Source organism: Abramis brama, assembly GCF_963993115.1.
Source record: "Abramis brama genome assembly, chromosome: 20".
Lineage (NCBI taxonomy): Eukaryota > Metazoa > Chordata > Actinopteri > Cypriniformes > Leuciscidae > Abramis > Abramis brama.
In genome coordinates this window covers 30,292,206-30,308,540 of record NC_139982.1, presented here as the reverse complement: position 1 = coordinate 30,308,540, position 16,335 = coordinate 30,292,206, and the positions used below count along the sequence as shown (strand labels likewise).

The 16,335-nt window shown below is 35.5% G+C and overlaps 1 protein-coding gene across 1 annotated transcript; it reads right to left on the bottom strand.

The window, feature by feature from the left end:
- Window positions 1-17: 17 nt before the first annotated feature.
- epx (eosinophil peroxidase) lies at window positions 18-14,627 on the bottom strand. Its single transcript, XM_084095926.1, has 16 exons — window positions 14,566-14,627; window positions 14,267-14,351; window positions 13,912-14,087; window positions 13,560-13,692; window positions 12,011-12,140; window positions 11,123-11,329; window positions 10,384-10,765; window positions 9,699-9,859; window positions 9,351-9,609; window positions 8,125-8,295; window positions 6,285-6,522; window positions 4,244-4,449; window positions 3,994-4,158; window positions 2,781-2,864; window positions 631-733; window positions 18-551 (listed from the first exon to the last, which is right to left on the bottom strand). Exons 1-16 carry the CDS (start codon window positions 14,621-14,623, stop codon window positions 494-496), a joined length of 2,616 nt encoding a protein of 871 aa, XP_083952052.1. The 5' UTR covers window positions 14,624-14,627; the 3' UTR covers window positions 18-493.
- Between the last annotated feature and the right edge of the window lie 1,708 nt (window positions 14,628-16,335).

Sequence of the window (16,335 nt, the reverse complement as noted above, 5' to 3'; positions counted from 1 at the left end):
TCGAATATAAATTTTTGGACTTCCACAGGCATTGAATATAAATATATATATAATTATGATTTTATGAGATAAATTCAGAAATTCAGATAATAATAGTTATGTAATATAACGTCAAAGCTTATTTAAATGCATCATACACACATGTATGCATGAGGTCACGGCAAAATGCCAGTCTCAATACGTGTACAAATTCAAGGCTAAGCTGCAACAAAGCAAGGATTTCTGTGCGTCAGCTGATGTGACGTCACACGTGGGAGAGCCGGCGGCAGATTTGCCACGGACAAAAGCTTTTCTCAAGGGCGAGAGCACTGGGAGAAATGTTAAAAATGCTTTGCAGGCTTGAACACGTTTCACTCGTGTGTGTTTTCCGTCCAGTGTTTCTGGTCGAGCGCAGTGGAACGAGACTGTGGTTATGAAACTGGAATATTGGACATGTAAACACCATGTGACCAAATCTGCACATTTTCCAAACCAGTTTTCCCTTGACTCCATTTCATCTTCCTCTCGGACAGCATTCTGCCTTCACCGTCTCGGCTTTCCGAAGGAAAACTCTGCAGGATTGATATTATAGTATAAGTATATACGTTTAAACATACAAAACAACTGCTTGAACTGGAGATTGTGACACACCTTTTGTAACAGGCGAGGAAGAGCAGAATCAAAGCCACGCCCCCTAGGACTGACATCACTGACGAGACAATGGAGGAGGCAGAAAGGGGCGGGGCTCCAGGTTCTACATATGCAACAAAGAACAGCTCATTTCTGTGATTATGATTAACCCTGTGATGGTTTATGGGGTCTTTTGGGACCCCAAATGACTTTTGCTCAAATTAAAAAAAATGTTCCCTTTGTCCAAATGGTATGAAACCTTCTACGGCTCTCAACACTTTCTAGATCTACAAAAAAAAAAAAAAAGTGGAATGATATCTGTTTTTATGTTAGCGTGACAAAAATTGTGACACTCGTGGTCTTCGGGGTCTCTGGAGACCCCGCAATCAAAATAGACAAAATTCATCATCAAAATCAGAAACAACGCAGAACACATCGACAGAAATGGCACAAATAAAGTGGCACACTTCCACCAATGCAAAAAACATCCACAATGCTAAATTATATTGCTCACAACACGTGTATACACACACACACACACACACACACATATAGAGGAATACATTTTTGAGACTATAAAAACTGTTCTCTTATCATTTGTAAAATAAAATCATCCAAAATGCAATACCACCACAAAAATAAATTGGTGACACTGACACATTGAAAATGTACACACGCACACAGACACACACACACACAGACACACACACACACACACACATTTGTAAGGCTATAATTTGTCAAATAAAATCATCCAAAATGCAGAACCAACACAAATATAAAGTGGTCACACTGACATCGACAATGTGTACTCACACACACACACACACACACACACACACACACACACACACACACACACACACACACACACACATTTGTAAGGCTATAATTTGTCAAATAAAATCATCCAAAATGCAGAACCAACACAAATATAAAGTGGTGACACTGACACCGACAATGTGTACTCGCACACTCTCTCTCTCACACACACACACACACACACACACACGCACGCACACACACACACACACACACACACAGGAACATTTGTAAGGCTATAATTTGTCAAATAAAATCATCCAAAATGCAGTACCACCACAAAAATAAATTGGTGACACTGACACATTGAAAATGTAAACACACACACACACACACACACACACACACACACACACACACACACACACACACATACACACACACACAGGAACATTTGTAAGGCTATAATTTGTCAAATAAAATCATCCAAAATGCTAAACCACTTCAAATATAAAGTGGTGTGGTGACACTGGCACATCGACAATGTGTACTCACACACTCTCTCTCTCTTTATCTCTCAGACACACACACACACACACACACACGCAATTGTGTGTGTCTAGAATCTAGAATTAGATTAAAAATAAATGATTGAAATAAATGATAAAATCTTAAGACTCCAACATTTCTCTTTGTAACATTTTGTTCAGGTTTGATTCTAATCATAATGTAACATTATTGAAAAACTGGGGGGTTTTTTGGTACAAAAAAATGCTAAACTTTGACAAAAATATTTTATTTTTGTTATAATTGTGATTTTATAATATTTAGATATGAATCCAACTGAATCCAACTTGTGAAAAGATATCTTTCAGGTAGTCTAATAGCAAATAGCATATACTGGAGCTCTATAGCCATCTAGTGGTTAAAATTATTATTTTTTATTTTAAAACTGCATTTTCCAAAAAATGGGCAAAAATGTTACATTAAACCATTTAAAATCATCCATGTTATCCCCATGAATGAAAGTTAGAAATCTGGGTCTTTTATAAAGTTAATTTTACATCAAATGCTGTTTTTTTGTAAAAAGGCTATTTAAATATTTATTTATTAATTTATTTATAGAAATTTAAAAAATATCATAAATTCTCCAAAAACTGCACAAATGTTGAGTAAAAACATTAATAATAAAAACTATACAGAATATTATAATAAAATTTAATAATAAAAATTAACAGAATAAAATTACATTTGTAAAAAAAAAAAAACTATTATCTTGTTACAAAATTAAATGTTATTTTCTGGGGTCTCTAGAGACCCCAAAACCCAGAGTGTAGACATAAATAAAGACCATCAGAGGGTTAATATATGCCGTAGATGTGGGAGACTGATGGGGATGAGCTGCTCACCTGTACAGGTGTGGCCTCCAGGTGTGTTGAAGCACTGCAGGTGTGGAGGGCAGACTGGCGGATGAGCAGAACATTCATCGATATCTGAAATAACCAATAAAAACACTGTTTTAATAAACTGGGTGTAAAATTAATCAGGTCCAATTTTATTATAATATTTCATTTAATATTTCATTTAATATTAATGGTTTAATATTTTGCCATTAATATTTACCACATAATCTGATGTTATTTTACATTTAAAATTTAATTTAACTTAATTAGTCAATTATTAGGAAATAAAAAAGCAAACTTTTTATAGGAGAACGATAATAGGAAATTCAATAATGATTAAAAATAAGTAAATTGAAAGAAAATTGACATACTTTCTTATGTCATGCAAGATATTATTTTTTTATGTCATGCAATATATGTCATATTGTAAGATAATGTCAGGAAATTAAATTATGGTTTGAAATAAGACCAGAAGTAAGTAAATAAATAAATACTGTCTCTTCATTTATCTTCTTATGTCATGTTAGTCAATTTCTTTGTACATATTTTCATGAGTTTTAACAGAATATTTTCCAATACAGAAAAAAAAAAGAATAAACACTGTAGGTTTTTACGTCAATATTAATTGTTTAATATTTTTTCATTAATATTTACCATATAATCGGATCTAATGTTATTTTACATGTAAAAAATTCAATTCAATTTAATGACTGTCTATGAATGTTCAAACGTCCAAAAGTTTAATAGTAAAGTTATTTACAATTAAATAATACTAAATGAATTTATTTAATATTTAATATTGTTTAATATTTTATCATTAATATTTATTTAATTTAAAATGTAGTCGACTGTTATTTTACATTTAATATTTAATGTAATATTTGATATTTAATATTTAGTTTAGTCTAGTTTAAAGAATGTCCTAACATCCAAAATAAATGTGTAGATCTTTCATTAATATTTTAAATAACCAATAAAAACATTGTTCTAAATTTTTAAATAGTCAATTTCTAAATTTAATTTAAATATTTAATTTAATATTTAACAAACTGTTTAAAATTGTATTAATATGTACTATTTAATTTACTATTTAATCTAATGTTATTTGACATTTAATATTACATATATAACATTTAATATTACATATTTAACATTTAATATTACATATTTAACATTTAATATTTAATTTAATTTAATCTAAAAACCCATGAGCAGAGACCGTGGCAGGTGGGTGGTTGTGGGCTCCAGCTGTGAGTGTTGGGGTCACAGGTGACGTGTGCGGCTCCCTGGAGCAAGTATCCCGTAGGACACTGATACATCACGGTGGAGTCACACAGCACAGAGAAACCCAGATGCAGCCGCGGCACCGCACCACAGACCGGGTCTAAAAATGAGACCAGAACATAGGGCGAATATGAATAAAACACATCAAATAAAAGGATTATTTGATTCCTTTCGGCCGCTATTACCAGCGTCTGGTTCTCTCCACGCTGAGAGGTTCATGTGGGCGATGCTTGTGCAGGGCAGCAGGTCGTCAGGGCGGAGTGTGTGTGCGAAGGGGTCAAAGGGCACCAGGCGGATGTGTGTGTTGTCACAGATGATGCGGGACAGAGATGTAGTGTGGAGAGCGTCTCTCTGAGCAGAGCTGAACACACCTTCACTCTGCCACCAGAACCTTAACCAGAATTACCATTTAACCCCCATCCTTCTCTCGGGGCATTTTGACCCCCAAACATTTTTTTTTTTAAATTGAGTGTTCATCAGAGGGATACAAGACCCCAGGACTTTTGTCGCACTTGAACCATGATTACACACAAAACATTTTTTTTAAAGGATTCGAGGAGTTTTGTGGTAGAAATTAAAAAAAAGTAACAAATCCTTCACTCGCGGGACAATTTGACCCCCTTAGGAATGAATGGAATGCGAGGAATGCTTCAGTACACATAGAAAAACCTAAAAATGCTCAAAATTCTAACTAAAAATGCTAAAACTTTACCAAAAAAATTATTTTATAATGTCTACATGTGTATCTGAATGCATACTGAAGCAAAACTGACTTTAGGACCCAGCGGAACAGCTCATTTGCAGAGCTATAAGGCCATCTAGTGGCAAGAGTCATGAAATATCATGTTATATATTTCTTTTTCCACAAGAGGTCGGCAAAGACATCCAATGTAAGATATTTAGAGCTTAAAGGAGAACTCCAGTCAATTTTAACATTGAGCTCATTTTTTTTTAAATTTGGAGTGCTGTCAATACAGAGAACAACAACAAAAATCGGTGTTGCCTACACCGTGTTATCCTCTTTTTAAAATTTGCACCCTATTGACTTCAATGGGGCAAGTTTTAAACCTGCTTTTACCCTCTTAACATCCTTGATGTGTCATTACAAGTGCACAGGTCATGTGAGTGATTCCTTCAGAGTGAACACGGGTGAATCTGACTGCAGTAGATGTGAAAGATATGAATAAAAATGAAGTTAATTCGGCCAGCGCTCATACCTGTATTTACATCCTGTTTTCGGTTGAAGTCCAAAGTAGTCGATTGTCGAGTTCATGCGCATATGTTTAGTTACCTATGATCACGCGCGTGAACTCGACAATCGACTACTTTGGACTTCAACCGAAAACAGGATGTAAATACAGGTATGAGCGCTGGCCGAATTAACTTCATTTTTAAGATCTTTCACATCTACTGCAGTCAGATTCACCCGTGTTCACTCTAAAGGAATCACTCACATGACCTGTGCACTTGTAATGACACATCAAGGATGTTAAGAGGGTAAAAGCAGGTTTAAAATATGCCCCATTGAAGTCAATAGGGTGCAAATTTTAAAAAGAGGATAACACGGTGTAGGCAACACCGATTTTTGTCGTTGTTCTCTGTACTGACAGCACTCCAAATGTACAAAAAAATGAGCTCAATGTTAAAATTGACCGGAGTTCTCCTTTAATTAAAAGGGTTAAGTATGAAATTGTGAGTTATTTTGAATTTGAGTTGGAAGAATATGAGGAATGTGCTTAAATTACTATTTATTTATTAGTTATTGATCAAATCTAGTCATTTAAAGGTAAATTAACTAAAAAATAAAAACAAATCTCCAAAAACTGCATAAAAAAAGGACAAATATTATCAAAATGAAATAAAAAAAAAAGTATAATTTTAGGGCCTCATGTCATTTTGACCCGCGAGGGAAAGATGTGTTACAAAGTGTGAGGGTAACTCTTCTTATGTACTTCATCATTCATATAAATTATTACATTGTTTAAATTAATATATTTTTAGCTAACTGTGATTTTGTATATGTACATTTCTGAAATACATAACTTAGACAGTTACAGATCACTCTGAATTGTAATGTGACTCATGCACTTTCTGTAAAGCTGCTTTGAAATGATGTGTATTGTGAAAAGCGCAATACAAATAAATGTGAATTGAACTGAATTGAATATCATGCCAGATTGAAATCACTCAACGTTTAAATAAACAAGGAGTGGAACATCACACTACCGGTCACCGTCTCGGAGCGCTTTGAACTGTTTTGCGATCAGGCATGCCAGCAGTGACCCCACGCGACCCCCGGGCAGAGCGGGCTCTGAGATCGCCCCGACCCACACGTCTATGTTCTCCGCCGATCCATAGAGATGCAGCAGCTTCCTGGCCAGAACTACATTACCCAGAATCCCTGTTAAATCAGACTCGTTCGCAGGGGCAGAGAGGCCGCAGAGTTTTCTCCATGCACTGTAACCTGGGGAGAGAATGAAATCACTGCAAGTCAAGCACAGCATCCTCACTCAGATTAAGATAATTTAGAGAAATTAGTCAATTATAAGGAAATTAAATTAGCAAACTGTTATTAAATAGTTCTAATTATAGGGGAGAGATGATAGGAAATTCAATAATGATTGAAAAAAAAAAGTAAATTAAAAGAAAAAGTACGGTAACGCTTCATTTTACAGTGTCATTGTTATGTTACATGTACTTACCATAGTAATAACAGTAAATTATGCATAATTACATGCAATTAACCCTCAACCAAATCCTAATCCTACACTAACCCTATAGTAAGAACATGTAGTTGCTTAATATTACTCAGTATTTAAATATATAATTACACTGTAACAATGACACCTGAAAATAAAGTGTAACCAAAAGTGCATACCTTCTTATGTCATGCAAGTTATTATTGTATTTAGTCCCATTTTTTCAGACATTTAAAATTAATGTTTTTTCGATTTTTTTTTTTTTTTTGGGGATATAAACACACATTCTGTATTTCTCTATATAATATGGCTTATGACTTGTTTTCCTTTTCTAATACAATGTTTGCAATTCAGACATGAAACAAATGCTGGCGCTTCTAGCAGAGAAAGCTTCTCTTTTTTCTTTTTTTTACCCAATAATAAAAAAAAAAATGTTTTAGCATTGTTGCTCAAAAACGTTGCACTAACAAAAGGCAACATGCAATTTATATATCAAAAATAATTCTGCAATATGCTTAGTAGAGTGTAGCATCACCTTCTTACATGGCATCAGAATCAATAGCTAGCATTAGTTGAGTCTCTGTGCTTTAGCATTTTAAATCCCTCACTTGTGAGGTTCTAGTTCTGTTCGGATGCTCCCTTAAGCCCCGTTCACACCGGCAGCGACACGCGGCGACAAAAGCGACATCCCACTCATTTCAAGCGACGCGAGACACGCAACAAAAGTTCAGAAATTTCAACTTTATGGAAATGAGAAGCGATTTTCGTGAGCGACAACCAATAGGAAAGAAGCCTTTCAGTGGAGCTCAGCTCACGTCACTGTCTCGAGTGCAGTGCAGGCAAGACAGGAGAGTTTGCGGGCGATTTCACTGTTTTATGTGATTTGACTGTAACCACATGGATATAATAAAATGATGCATGGAAATGAAACTGTCGATAGTCTCAGTGAGTTTAATTCACACATTTAGTTCGAGTGTTGCAATTTTATGATGCAAGTTTAGCACTGCTGCAGTTCGTTTTAGTAATTTATGACAGTGTGAGTTAATTTGTTGATTGATCTATCGTTAATCTATACTAGTAGGCTAAATGATTTAATCCACTGAACACTGCTGTGTGGTAATATAACAACACTCTCCCAACAGCATACTGTTTCTTTTGAGCCCTAGTCAAATTAAAATGATATAGTTGTATAACTTGTGATCGTATTTTGTATAGATATGGCCAGACGTGCAGTCTACCAATAACATTAGAGCGACAACACTACGAACGCCCACAAGCGACTACACAGAACAAAGACTAGCGACATACAGCGACAAAGTCGCTGGCGGTGTGAACGGGGCTTTAGAAGGCAGGCTGTGGACAGGCACCTTGTAAGCCGTGATCTCGCCCCCTCTGCAGGTTTAACGCCGCTAGGTCGAGCGGGAGCCCTCCCTGAGCCTGGAAAAGCCTCTCGGTCAGTTCCTCCACCATCATCTGATCTGCTGTCTGCAGTTTAGCTGGGGACAAGAGCAAACCACGCAGCACAGGATCGATGCCTCCTACACACACACAAATGTTCATTATGCATCATAATCTGATATGCATGTTGATTAGCATGCAATCATGAATATTACGGCTAAACACTAAAGGCACTAATCAATTTTGAGACTTTGGCCTATTTTGCTTCTGTCACATTTTGAGTGTCTCTGTTTGTCTGGAGCTGCTGGAGACTAACAACGAACTCTTGCTTGTATTTACACTTGAGGATTGTTTCCTTGTCATTCGTTTGTCATCTTTGCTTTGTTTTTTGTGAAGCATTTGCTTCAGCGATGATAAAGACACATCATCTCTTGCATCGCGTGTTTGTGCATTTTGGGGGCGGAGCAATGACGGGAGGGGCGTGTTTGTTTGTTGTTTCTCAGAAATCACTTACTGCACCTTTAAGTGTTTATTTGTGACCCTGGATCACAAAACCAGTCACATGTCACACGGGTATATTTGTGGCAATAGCCAACAATACATTGTATGGGTCAAATTTATCGATTTTTTCTTTTATGCCAAAAATCATTAGAATATTAAGTAAAGATCATGTTCCATGAAGATATTTTGCACATTTCCTACCGTAAATATATAAAACATTTATTTTTGTGAGTGAATGCAACACAATCGTGAACATAAATGGAGGTGATTTTCTCAATGTTTCGATTTTTTTGCACCCCAAGATTCCAGATATTAACATATTTGTATCTCGGCCAAATATTGTCCTATCCTAACAAACCATACATCAATGGAAAGCTTATTTATTCAGCTTATTATGTTCAAAAAATATTTTAAAAAATTGACCCATGTGACTGGTTTTGTGGTCCAGTCCACATTTTATTACACTTTTTAATTGTGTCTTTAGATTTAATTTACAATACGTACCTTTATACAATGTTTGGATTTCTGTTTTGGAAATTCATGCAAAGTAGTGCATATTTAATGAATGCATCTGTAGGATATTAAAACTTAACATTTAAGTGAACTTGTAATACAAAACAACCGTCTTACTGTACTGCGATTACATTGGGAAATATGGTGATATCTGTTAGTTAAGTGTGTTTGTGAAACGAACCCTCTTGCACCATCCTCCAGGATGCAAACAAAGAGTGGTGTAACGGCAAAGCCGGGTGTTCGGGGCTCAACCGGTAATCCGGTCCGAGGCGGTTCACAACCGGGTGCACGGTCACGTGTGCAAACCGAAAGGCAGCGGTGGAGAAAATGTTGGAGATGCTGGGGTCAGCATCAGGGTCGTAACCTTTGTACGAGGGCATGAGGACCAGGTTAGCACTGCGGCCCAGGACACGTGGCAAGTAGTGATCCCATGTCAAGATCTTCCAAAACAAGATTCAGCAAGTCAGATGCATGAATAAATTAAGTAACCTTTTTTTTTTTTACACTCATTTTATGGACATCTTCTCACCTGGTGGACGGCGCCCAGTATTTTCCTGGCCTCCTGGTACAGCGTGTCCGGGCTCCAGTGAGGATTGAGCTTGTGAAGCTCCTCAGCCAATCGGTTGTGTTCTCTCAGAAAGAGCGTGTGCAGAGCGATCATACCCAGGTGCTCATTGGCCCGAGAGTCACCTGAGACACGCCCACAAAAACAGCACAACAACTGGCCAGTTCAAATCAGAAAGCATTAGTGTGAAGACCTAGCTGGGACATTTTTAAATAAATAAATGACACAGATATTGACTAATATTCTGTTTCTTTATGTTTTAGCTGTTATACCCTTAAAGTCAAATAAATTAAATAAAAGTTAAATAAGTTAATATAATAAGTTAAATAAAAACTGAGCTATTAACTTTATTAATGCACATTCCTAGCCTACACACTACAGTTTGTACTGCATCTCCAGCATCCCACATTGGATAAGTGGAAAATAAAACAAATGAATGAATGAATGAATGAATAAATAAATAAATAAATAAAATATTTTTATTTTTAAATTTAATTTCAATGAAATAAATTAAAAAATAAAATAAAATAAAATAAAATAAAATAAAATAAAATAAAATAAAATAAAATAAAATAAAATAAAATAAAATAAAATAAAATAAAATAATTGTTGCTCTAAGATTGTTTTATTTAATATTAATGCCATCAACCTGCTTGGAAACAGAACGATCTATTCCCTATGGATATGTTGAGCCCCTCCGCTGTCTCTGGTAGGGGGATGGTGTTGATCCGCTCTCGCGGGCCGCAGGGATCCAGGTGAGGTTGTGTGCGGGTCAGGTAGGGCATGAAGCCGAGCCCTTGGTCTGAGTGGAACTGATTGACGGCGAGCAGGCCGAGAGGGGACGAGAGGTTCCTCAGGACGCCGGCAAGCGCATCCGAGCTCCCGTAAACCATGCTGGCGTCCACGAATGCGGTGATGGCGTTCAGCTGCTCCCGGTGACCGAGAGGAACGGAGCCGCCCGTACAGCTGGGAGCCGAGCGGAAGAACGGCATGCAGGTCTGAGTACCCGTGCGAGGGTCCGAGAGGGGGATCTGAACGTGAAGAAAAAGAGACTGATGAACAGACTGAGTGTGTACAATCTAGTAGGGTTGCTCTCAACTAAAGATTTTTAAGTTAAACTCAAGTGATGGCGCCGGTGTGTCATACAGTAAACGCTCTCCACACAAACACAGTTATGTGCCTAGTAATAGCGCACATTTATCTAGGTTAATATTAGTGCGAATGGACTTGTAAAGTTGCTGCTACTTCCATGTTTCAAGTGATAAGCCATATTTGAGGTCGATGAATGATAGGCGAATGTTCTCTTCTAGTTGACTAATTGTTAGTCGATTATTAGGGGGCAGTCCTACCATCTACTGTAGCATCTGTTTCAGGGTGTACGTACACACCTGTATTGGGAAACACGGCGTGTCCCGGCTGCAGGTGCGTGTGCAGTCGGCTCCGGTCTTAAAGGCCGCAGTGCTGGGACTCTGAGGGGTCAAAGTCAGGTCATGGTCGATCCACTGACCCCACTCCACCAGCAGATGAGACAGAGACGTGTCCAGAGAGATGTTCTCATTATGAGTGTACAAAACCTCCTGCGACACACTGCGGACCTGCAAAGAGAGAGTAACTGGAAGACTCAACTTCTGTTCAATACCATTATTGGCTGATTTGGTCTTATTTTAGCTTTAGTTTAGCTAGCTACACTCTTAAAAATAAAGGTTCTATTTTTACATCTATAGTTCCATTTAGAACCTTTAACATTACATTCCAAAAATATTTTTAGAATGTTCACTGAAAGGTTCTTTGTGGAACCAAAAATGGTTCTTCTATGGCATCACTGTGAAAATATCTCTGTGAAAAAGTTAACTAAAACTATAGCTACTGAAAATATCAAATAGCATAAACGAAAAAAATATTTTAAAAAATAGCATAATTAGATGAAAAACTTATTCTTTTTCATTAAATTGTTGATTGCATAGCAAGTTGCATATTAAAGGTCAATATAAGTAAATTATATGACTTAAATAAATAATTGTAATTATTTAAAGTCCCCCTAATTGTATCCCTTAAAACTCATCTTTGATCACCAAAATTACATATTTAAACGTTTTTTTCCTTGAATAAAATACTCAGCAATGTTTCAGCAGTTCCTCATTGCATGCAAACACTTTAGCAAAATATAAACCCACCAAATGGCTAATAAAAATTGCGAAAGTAAAAAATGCAAGCAACTACGATTAAACACTAATAATTCCTTGAGATCTCTCCCACGAGTTTTCAGGCAGTCTTACAGGTGGTAGTGTGTAGTTATGGTATGTGTGCTGTGGGTTCCAGCCCCTCGGGGCCCCTCGAGGGTCCTCGTACTCGGGCGAGAGCCAGCGGGCGTAAGGGGTGTTCGCTGCACCCCAGAGAGGGTTTTCTCTGCAAAGTCAAAAGATGTTTTCTGAGCTTAATTAAAACTCAATGACAAACGGGTAACACTTTAGAATACTGTTCCTTCCTTCATCAATGAAAAACTACTCAGGAACAAATGAGTAACGCACTAATAACATTCTAGTAACTACTATTAACCATTTAACTTTTATTTTAATTTTATATATAAAAAAAAAATAATAATTATAATAACTTTAATGTATATGCAAACTCAGCTGCCTATCTTGGCCAGGACACTCATGTAAAAGAGATTATAATCTCAGTGAGTCTTCTCTCCTGGTTAAATAGAAATAAAGCTTCTAAACTAACAAGAAACTCTGATTTCTACTATTTTTCTAAAACTACTATTTTTTTTTCATACCTCTCAGAGAACTACTATATACAGGTTCATAATTAACATGAATATTGCATAATTTATAATAAAAGGTAACGGTAACCCACTAGTAATGACTACATACTAGTAGTTACTACTAATTATTTGGATCAGTATCTAAAGTGAAAAGCATGACCTAATATTGACTGAAGTCATTGTAAGCTTTTGAGATTTTTGTAAGATTTTGAATAGTAATTCCTTGCGATGGATTTGGTAACACTTTAGTCATTACTAGTGTGTTCCCATGATCTTCACTTTAGAAAACATATCTAAATAATTAGTAGTTCCTTTAGAAAGATGTAGAAACACTTGAGTCATTACTAATGGGTTACCACCATTACCTTATATTACACATTATGCATTATAATATGAATTATGAACCTGTATATAGTAGTTATTAATAGTCTTCAGTGAGGTATGAAAAATAGTAGTTACTGATTAGCTAATAGTGAACTAGCACATTCACTGAGCGCTTTTACTTACTAATTCGTTAATCAGAGTTTCTTGTTAGTTAATAGTTGTTACTAAAATGTTAATAGTGCGTTACTCATTTGTGACCCTGGACCACAAAACCAGTCACATGGGTCATTCTTTTAAAAATTTTAGATAAATAAGCTTTCCATTGATGTATGGTTTGTTAGGATAGGACAATATAAAACTATTTGAAAATCTGGAATCTGAGGGTGCAAAAAAATCTAAACACTGAGAAAATCTCCTTTAAAGTTCTCCATTTATGATCTTGATTGTGCTGCATTCACTCACAAAAATAAATGTTTTATATATTTACGGTAGGAAATTTACAAAATATCTTCATGGAACATGATCTTTACTTAATATCCTAATGATTTTTGGCATAAAAGAAAAATCATTTTGACCCATACAATGTATAGTTGGCTATTGCCACAAATATACCCGTGTGACTCGTGACTGGTCTCATTTGTTCCTGTGTAGTTATTCATTAATGAAGGAACAGTATTCTAAAGTGTTACCATCAAATGATATATTTTGGCATCCCGTACAGTCCGTGTGAGCACCTGTTGTTGCAGTGTCCTGTGATGGTACGGTAGCGTCTGGATAGACAGTCAGATTTACACACGGGTCTCTGCGTCTCTGCCGAACAGCCTGTAACCTGCAGTATGGTCTCCATGTCTTCTGCACTTAAAAGCTCTAAGATGCACACAAACAAATGTTGAGATGACTTGTAAGAGCTTCCAAGATCATTTGTTAACCTTTTTCATTGCGATTAAGGCATTACAGGGATTATTCAAAACAGAGAAATAGAAAAGAACAAAGGGAGGAAGGACATCACCAGTCAAAAATACAAGTGAAACATGAAACCTCCATCTGAATCTCTTATTTGTTTACTTTTAATGTCTATTAATGTACCGGTGAGGTCGGGTTTGTCCATGGAGTGTGTGTACACCATCTCTCTTATCAGCTCTACCGTGTTGTCGAGAAACTCGGCGGATCTGATGTGGGTTCTGGTTTTCGGGCCAGTTTGTTTGAACAAGGCCAACAGGTCACTGGGTCGGACAGAACCGTCCGATACAGACGACTTCACTCTGACAGAAATGAGAGAAAATAAAAATACTTTATGACATCATTTTGTAGCTGTAAACTCTGACTGTATGATAAAAATCGACTCATTTGTGTCTAGTTACATGTTTCTATTTCTGATTGGTTGATACTTCAATCAAATGAGCGGTAAGGTGTATGTTTTAAGTCTGTATGCAAATGTCACCTCTCATTGGTGTGCTCGTACGCAGCATCGGTCAGCTCTCTGGCTTGGCGTAAAGCTTCCTGAATGAAACTAGATCCCAAATACACTGGAAAAACACCACAAGACACTTCACTACAAAACCTGCCATTCAGCTTTTGCTATTTGAGTTGACAAAAACTACAGTAATGGAATTAAAATGTCTTATTATGTACTTGTCAGTCTTGTATATGCAGTTGGTGAGCACAAAGAAAGCATTAAGCTACAAATCATTATTTTTTCCCCAGAAAAAAACTAACTACTAGACATATATAGTTCAGTACCTGTTGCATTCTGGGAAGGATAAAGAGATGTGGATGACAGCGGCAGAAGCAATATCATAAATACAGATATAATCATGCATGAGAAAGATTCCTGCAATAACAAAAATATACATATACAAATTTACAAAATAATGTATATGTTAATGCATATACACACACAATCTATAATTATTATACACGAATAAACAATCAGAAAACTACACAAAAATATTGTGTAGTTAATCATGTGTGATAATTATAGTATATAATAATATATTCATTTTATTTTGCACAATTGTTGCATACTTTTGTAATTAGTTTTTATACAATTATTATTTTATACATAATTATTGCACATGTATGCAGCTATTATACAAAAATAATTTAAATCTTAAAATAATAATTCATCAAATAACTATACAAAACAATTATTATACATGAAAAAACAATTTAAAAAAAGTAAAAAAAAAAAAAAATACATTACATGAATATGTAATTTTTTGTATGGTTGTTTTTTTTTTTTCCATGTGTAATAACTACAGTATAGTTGCTACTATTGCAACTATTATACAAAAATAATATAAATATGAAAATAATTAATAAAAACTATCCAAAACATTGTATATATATATACACACAAACTATAAAACTACACAAATATACACCTATTGTACAAAATAATAATAATATAAACATTTAAATAATATATTAGTGTATTTCTTAGTTGTACTTACCAAGCATGTCGTATCCATCTGTACGGTCTCGTATTCTCACTTTTTGTCTTGTAAAATATATAACATTTTGTTCTTGCTTCAAAATAAAACTATGCGTTGCGTGGGCTTGTGTACACAAGAGTAGTGGTAATGTACAAAAATACAATAAATAAATAGCAATGAATGCAGAAAAATAATGTTATAAATATGCACAATAATTAGCCAGAGTATTTATACATCACAATCTGAACAGTTTGATGATGTGCGACTGTACAAATCAGTGTAATTAAGTGTTTCAGAAGGTCTGTGTCGGCCGTGTGTGAGGGGACTGACTTTTATACGCTGGCTTCGGTCTACAGGTATGTGCAGAATTCGGTTATCTGTGTGACTGGTGACAACAATTCAACATCAAACGATCCCCAACACACAGAGCGAATGTCCTGCGCTGATCCAAACCCATCATCCTCTATCTAATGGGGTAATCGACCCAATCACTCCTCAAGCAAGCCATATAGAGCCACAGCGCACGGTTTCACCTTCTGAACCAAACATGTTCAACGTTACTAAGGTGTTATACAGTGTAATATTATCAGTTATCTATGGCAAGCCATTTTAACTTTTATTCATTTCCAGGATATTAATTGTTGATATCAAGAATTACATTTTTGATATCAACAATTAAATTGTTGATATCTGTAATTATATTTTCACTAGTGAAATGTCACCATAGGCTGCCATTCAAAATCAATTGTTGATATCAAGAATTGATTTCTTACTAGTAGAAATATAATTTTTGATATCAATAATGACATTTTTACTAGTAAAAATGCGAATTACTGATATCAAGAATTCAATTGTCACTAGTTGAAATGTCTATTCTTGATATCAACAATTGAATTGCTACTAGTAAAAATTTTCATTTTTGATATCTGAAAATGTATTTCTGATATCAATATAATTTCAGATATCTAAAATGTCTTTCTTACTAGTAACAATCACATTCATGATATCAGAAATTAACATTGTCACTAGTGAAAATGGAATTATTGAAATCAAAAATGAACTTTGTTACTAGTAG

Bases quoted from the DNA above. Each gene is read 5' to 3' on its own strand.
- epx (XM_084095926.1), bottom strand. From the start codon at position 14,623: ATGATATTGCTTCTGCCGCTGTCATCCACATCTCTTTATCCTTCCCAG. The intron at 11,330-12,010 runs GTAAGACTGCCT...CTCTCTTTGCAG, and splicing joins ATAACTACACACTACCACCT to GTCCGCAGTGTGTCGCAGGA. The intron at 734-2,780 runs GTGAGCAGCTCA...TTGCATATGTAG, and splicing joins TGGAGGCCACACCTGTACAG to AACCTGGAGCCCCGCCCCTT.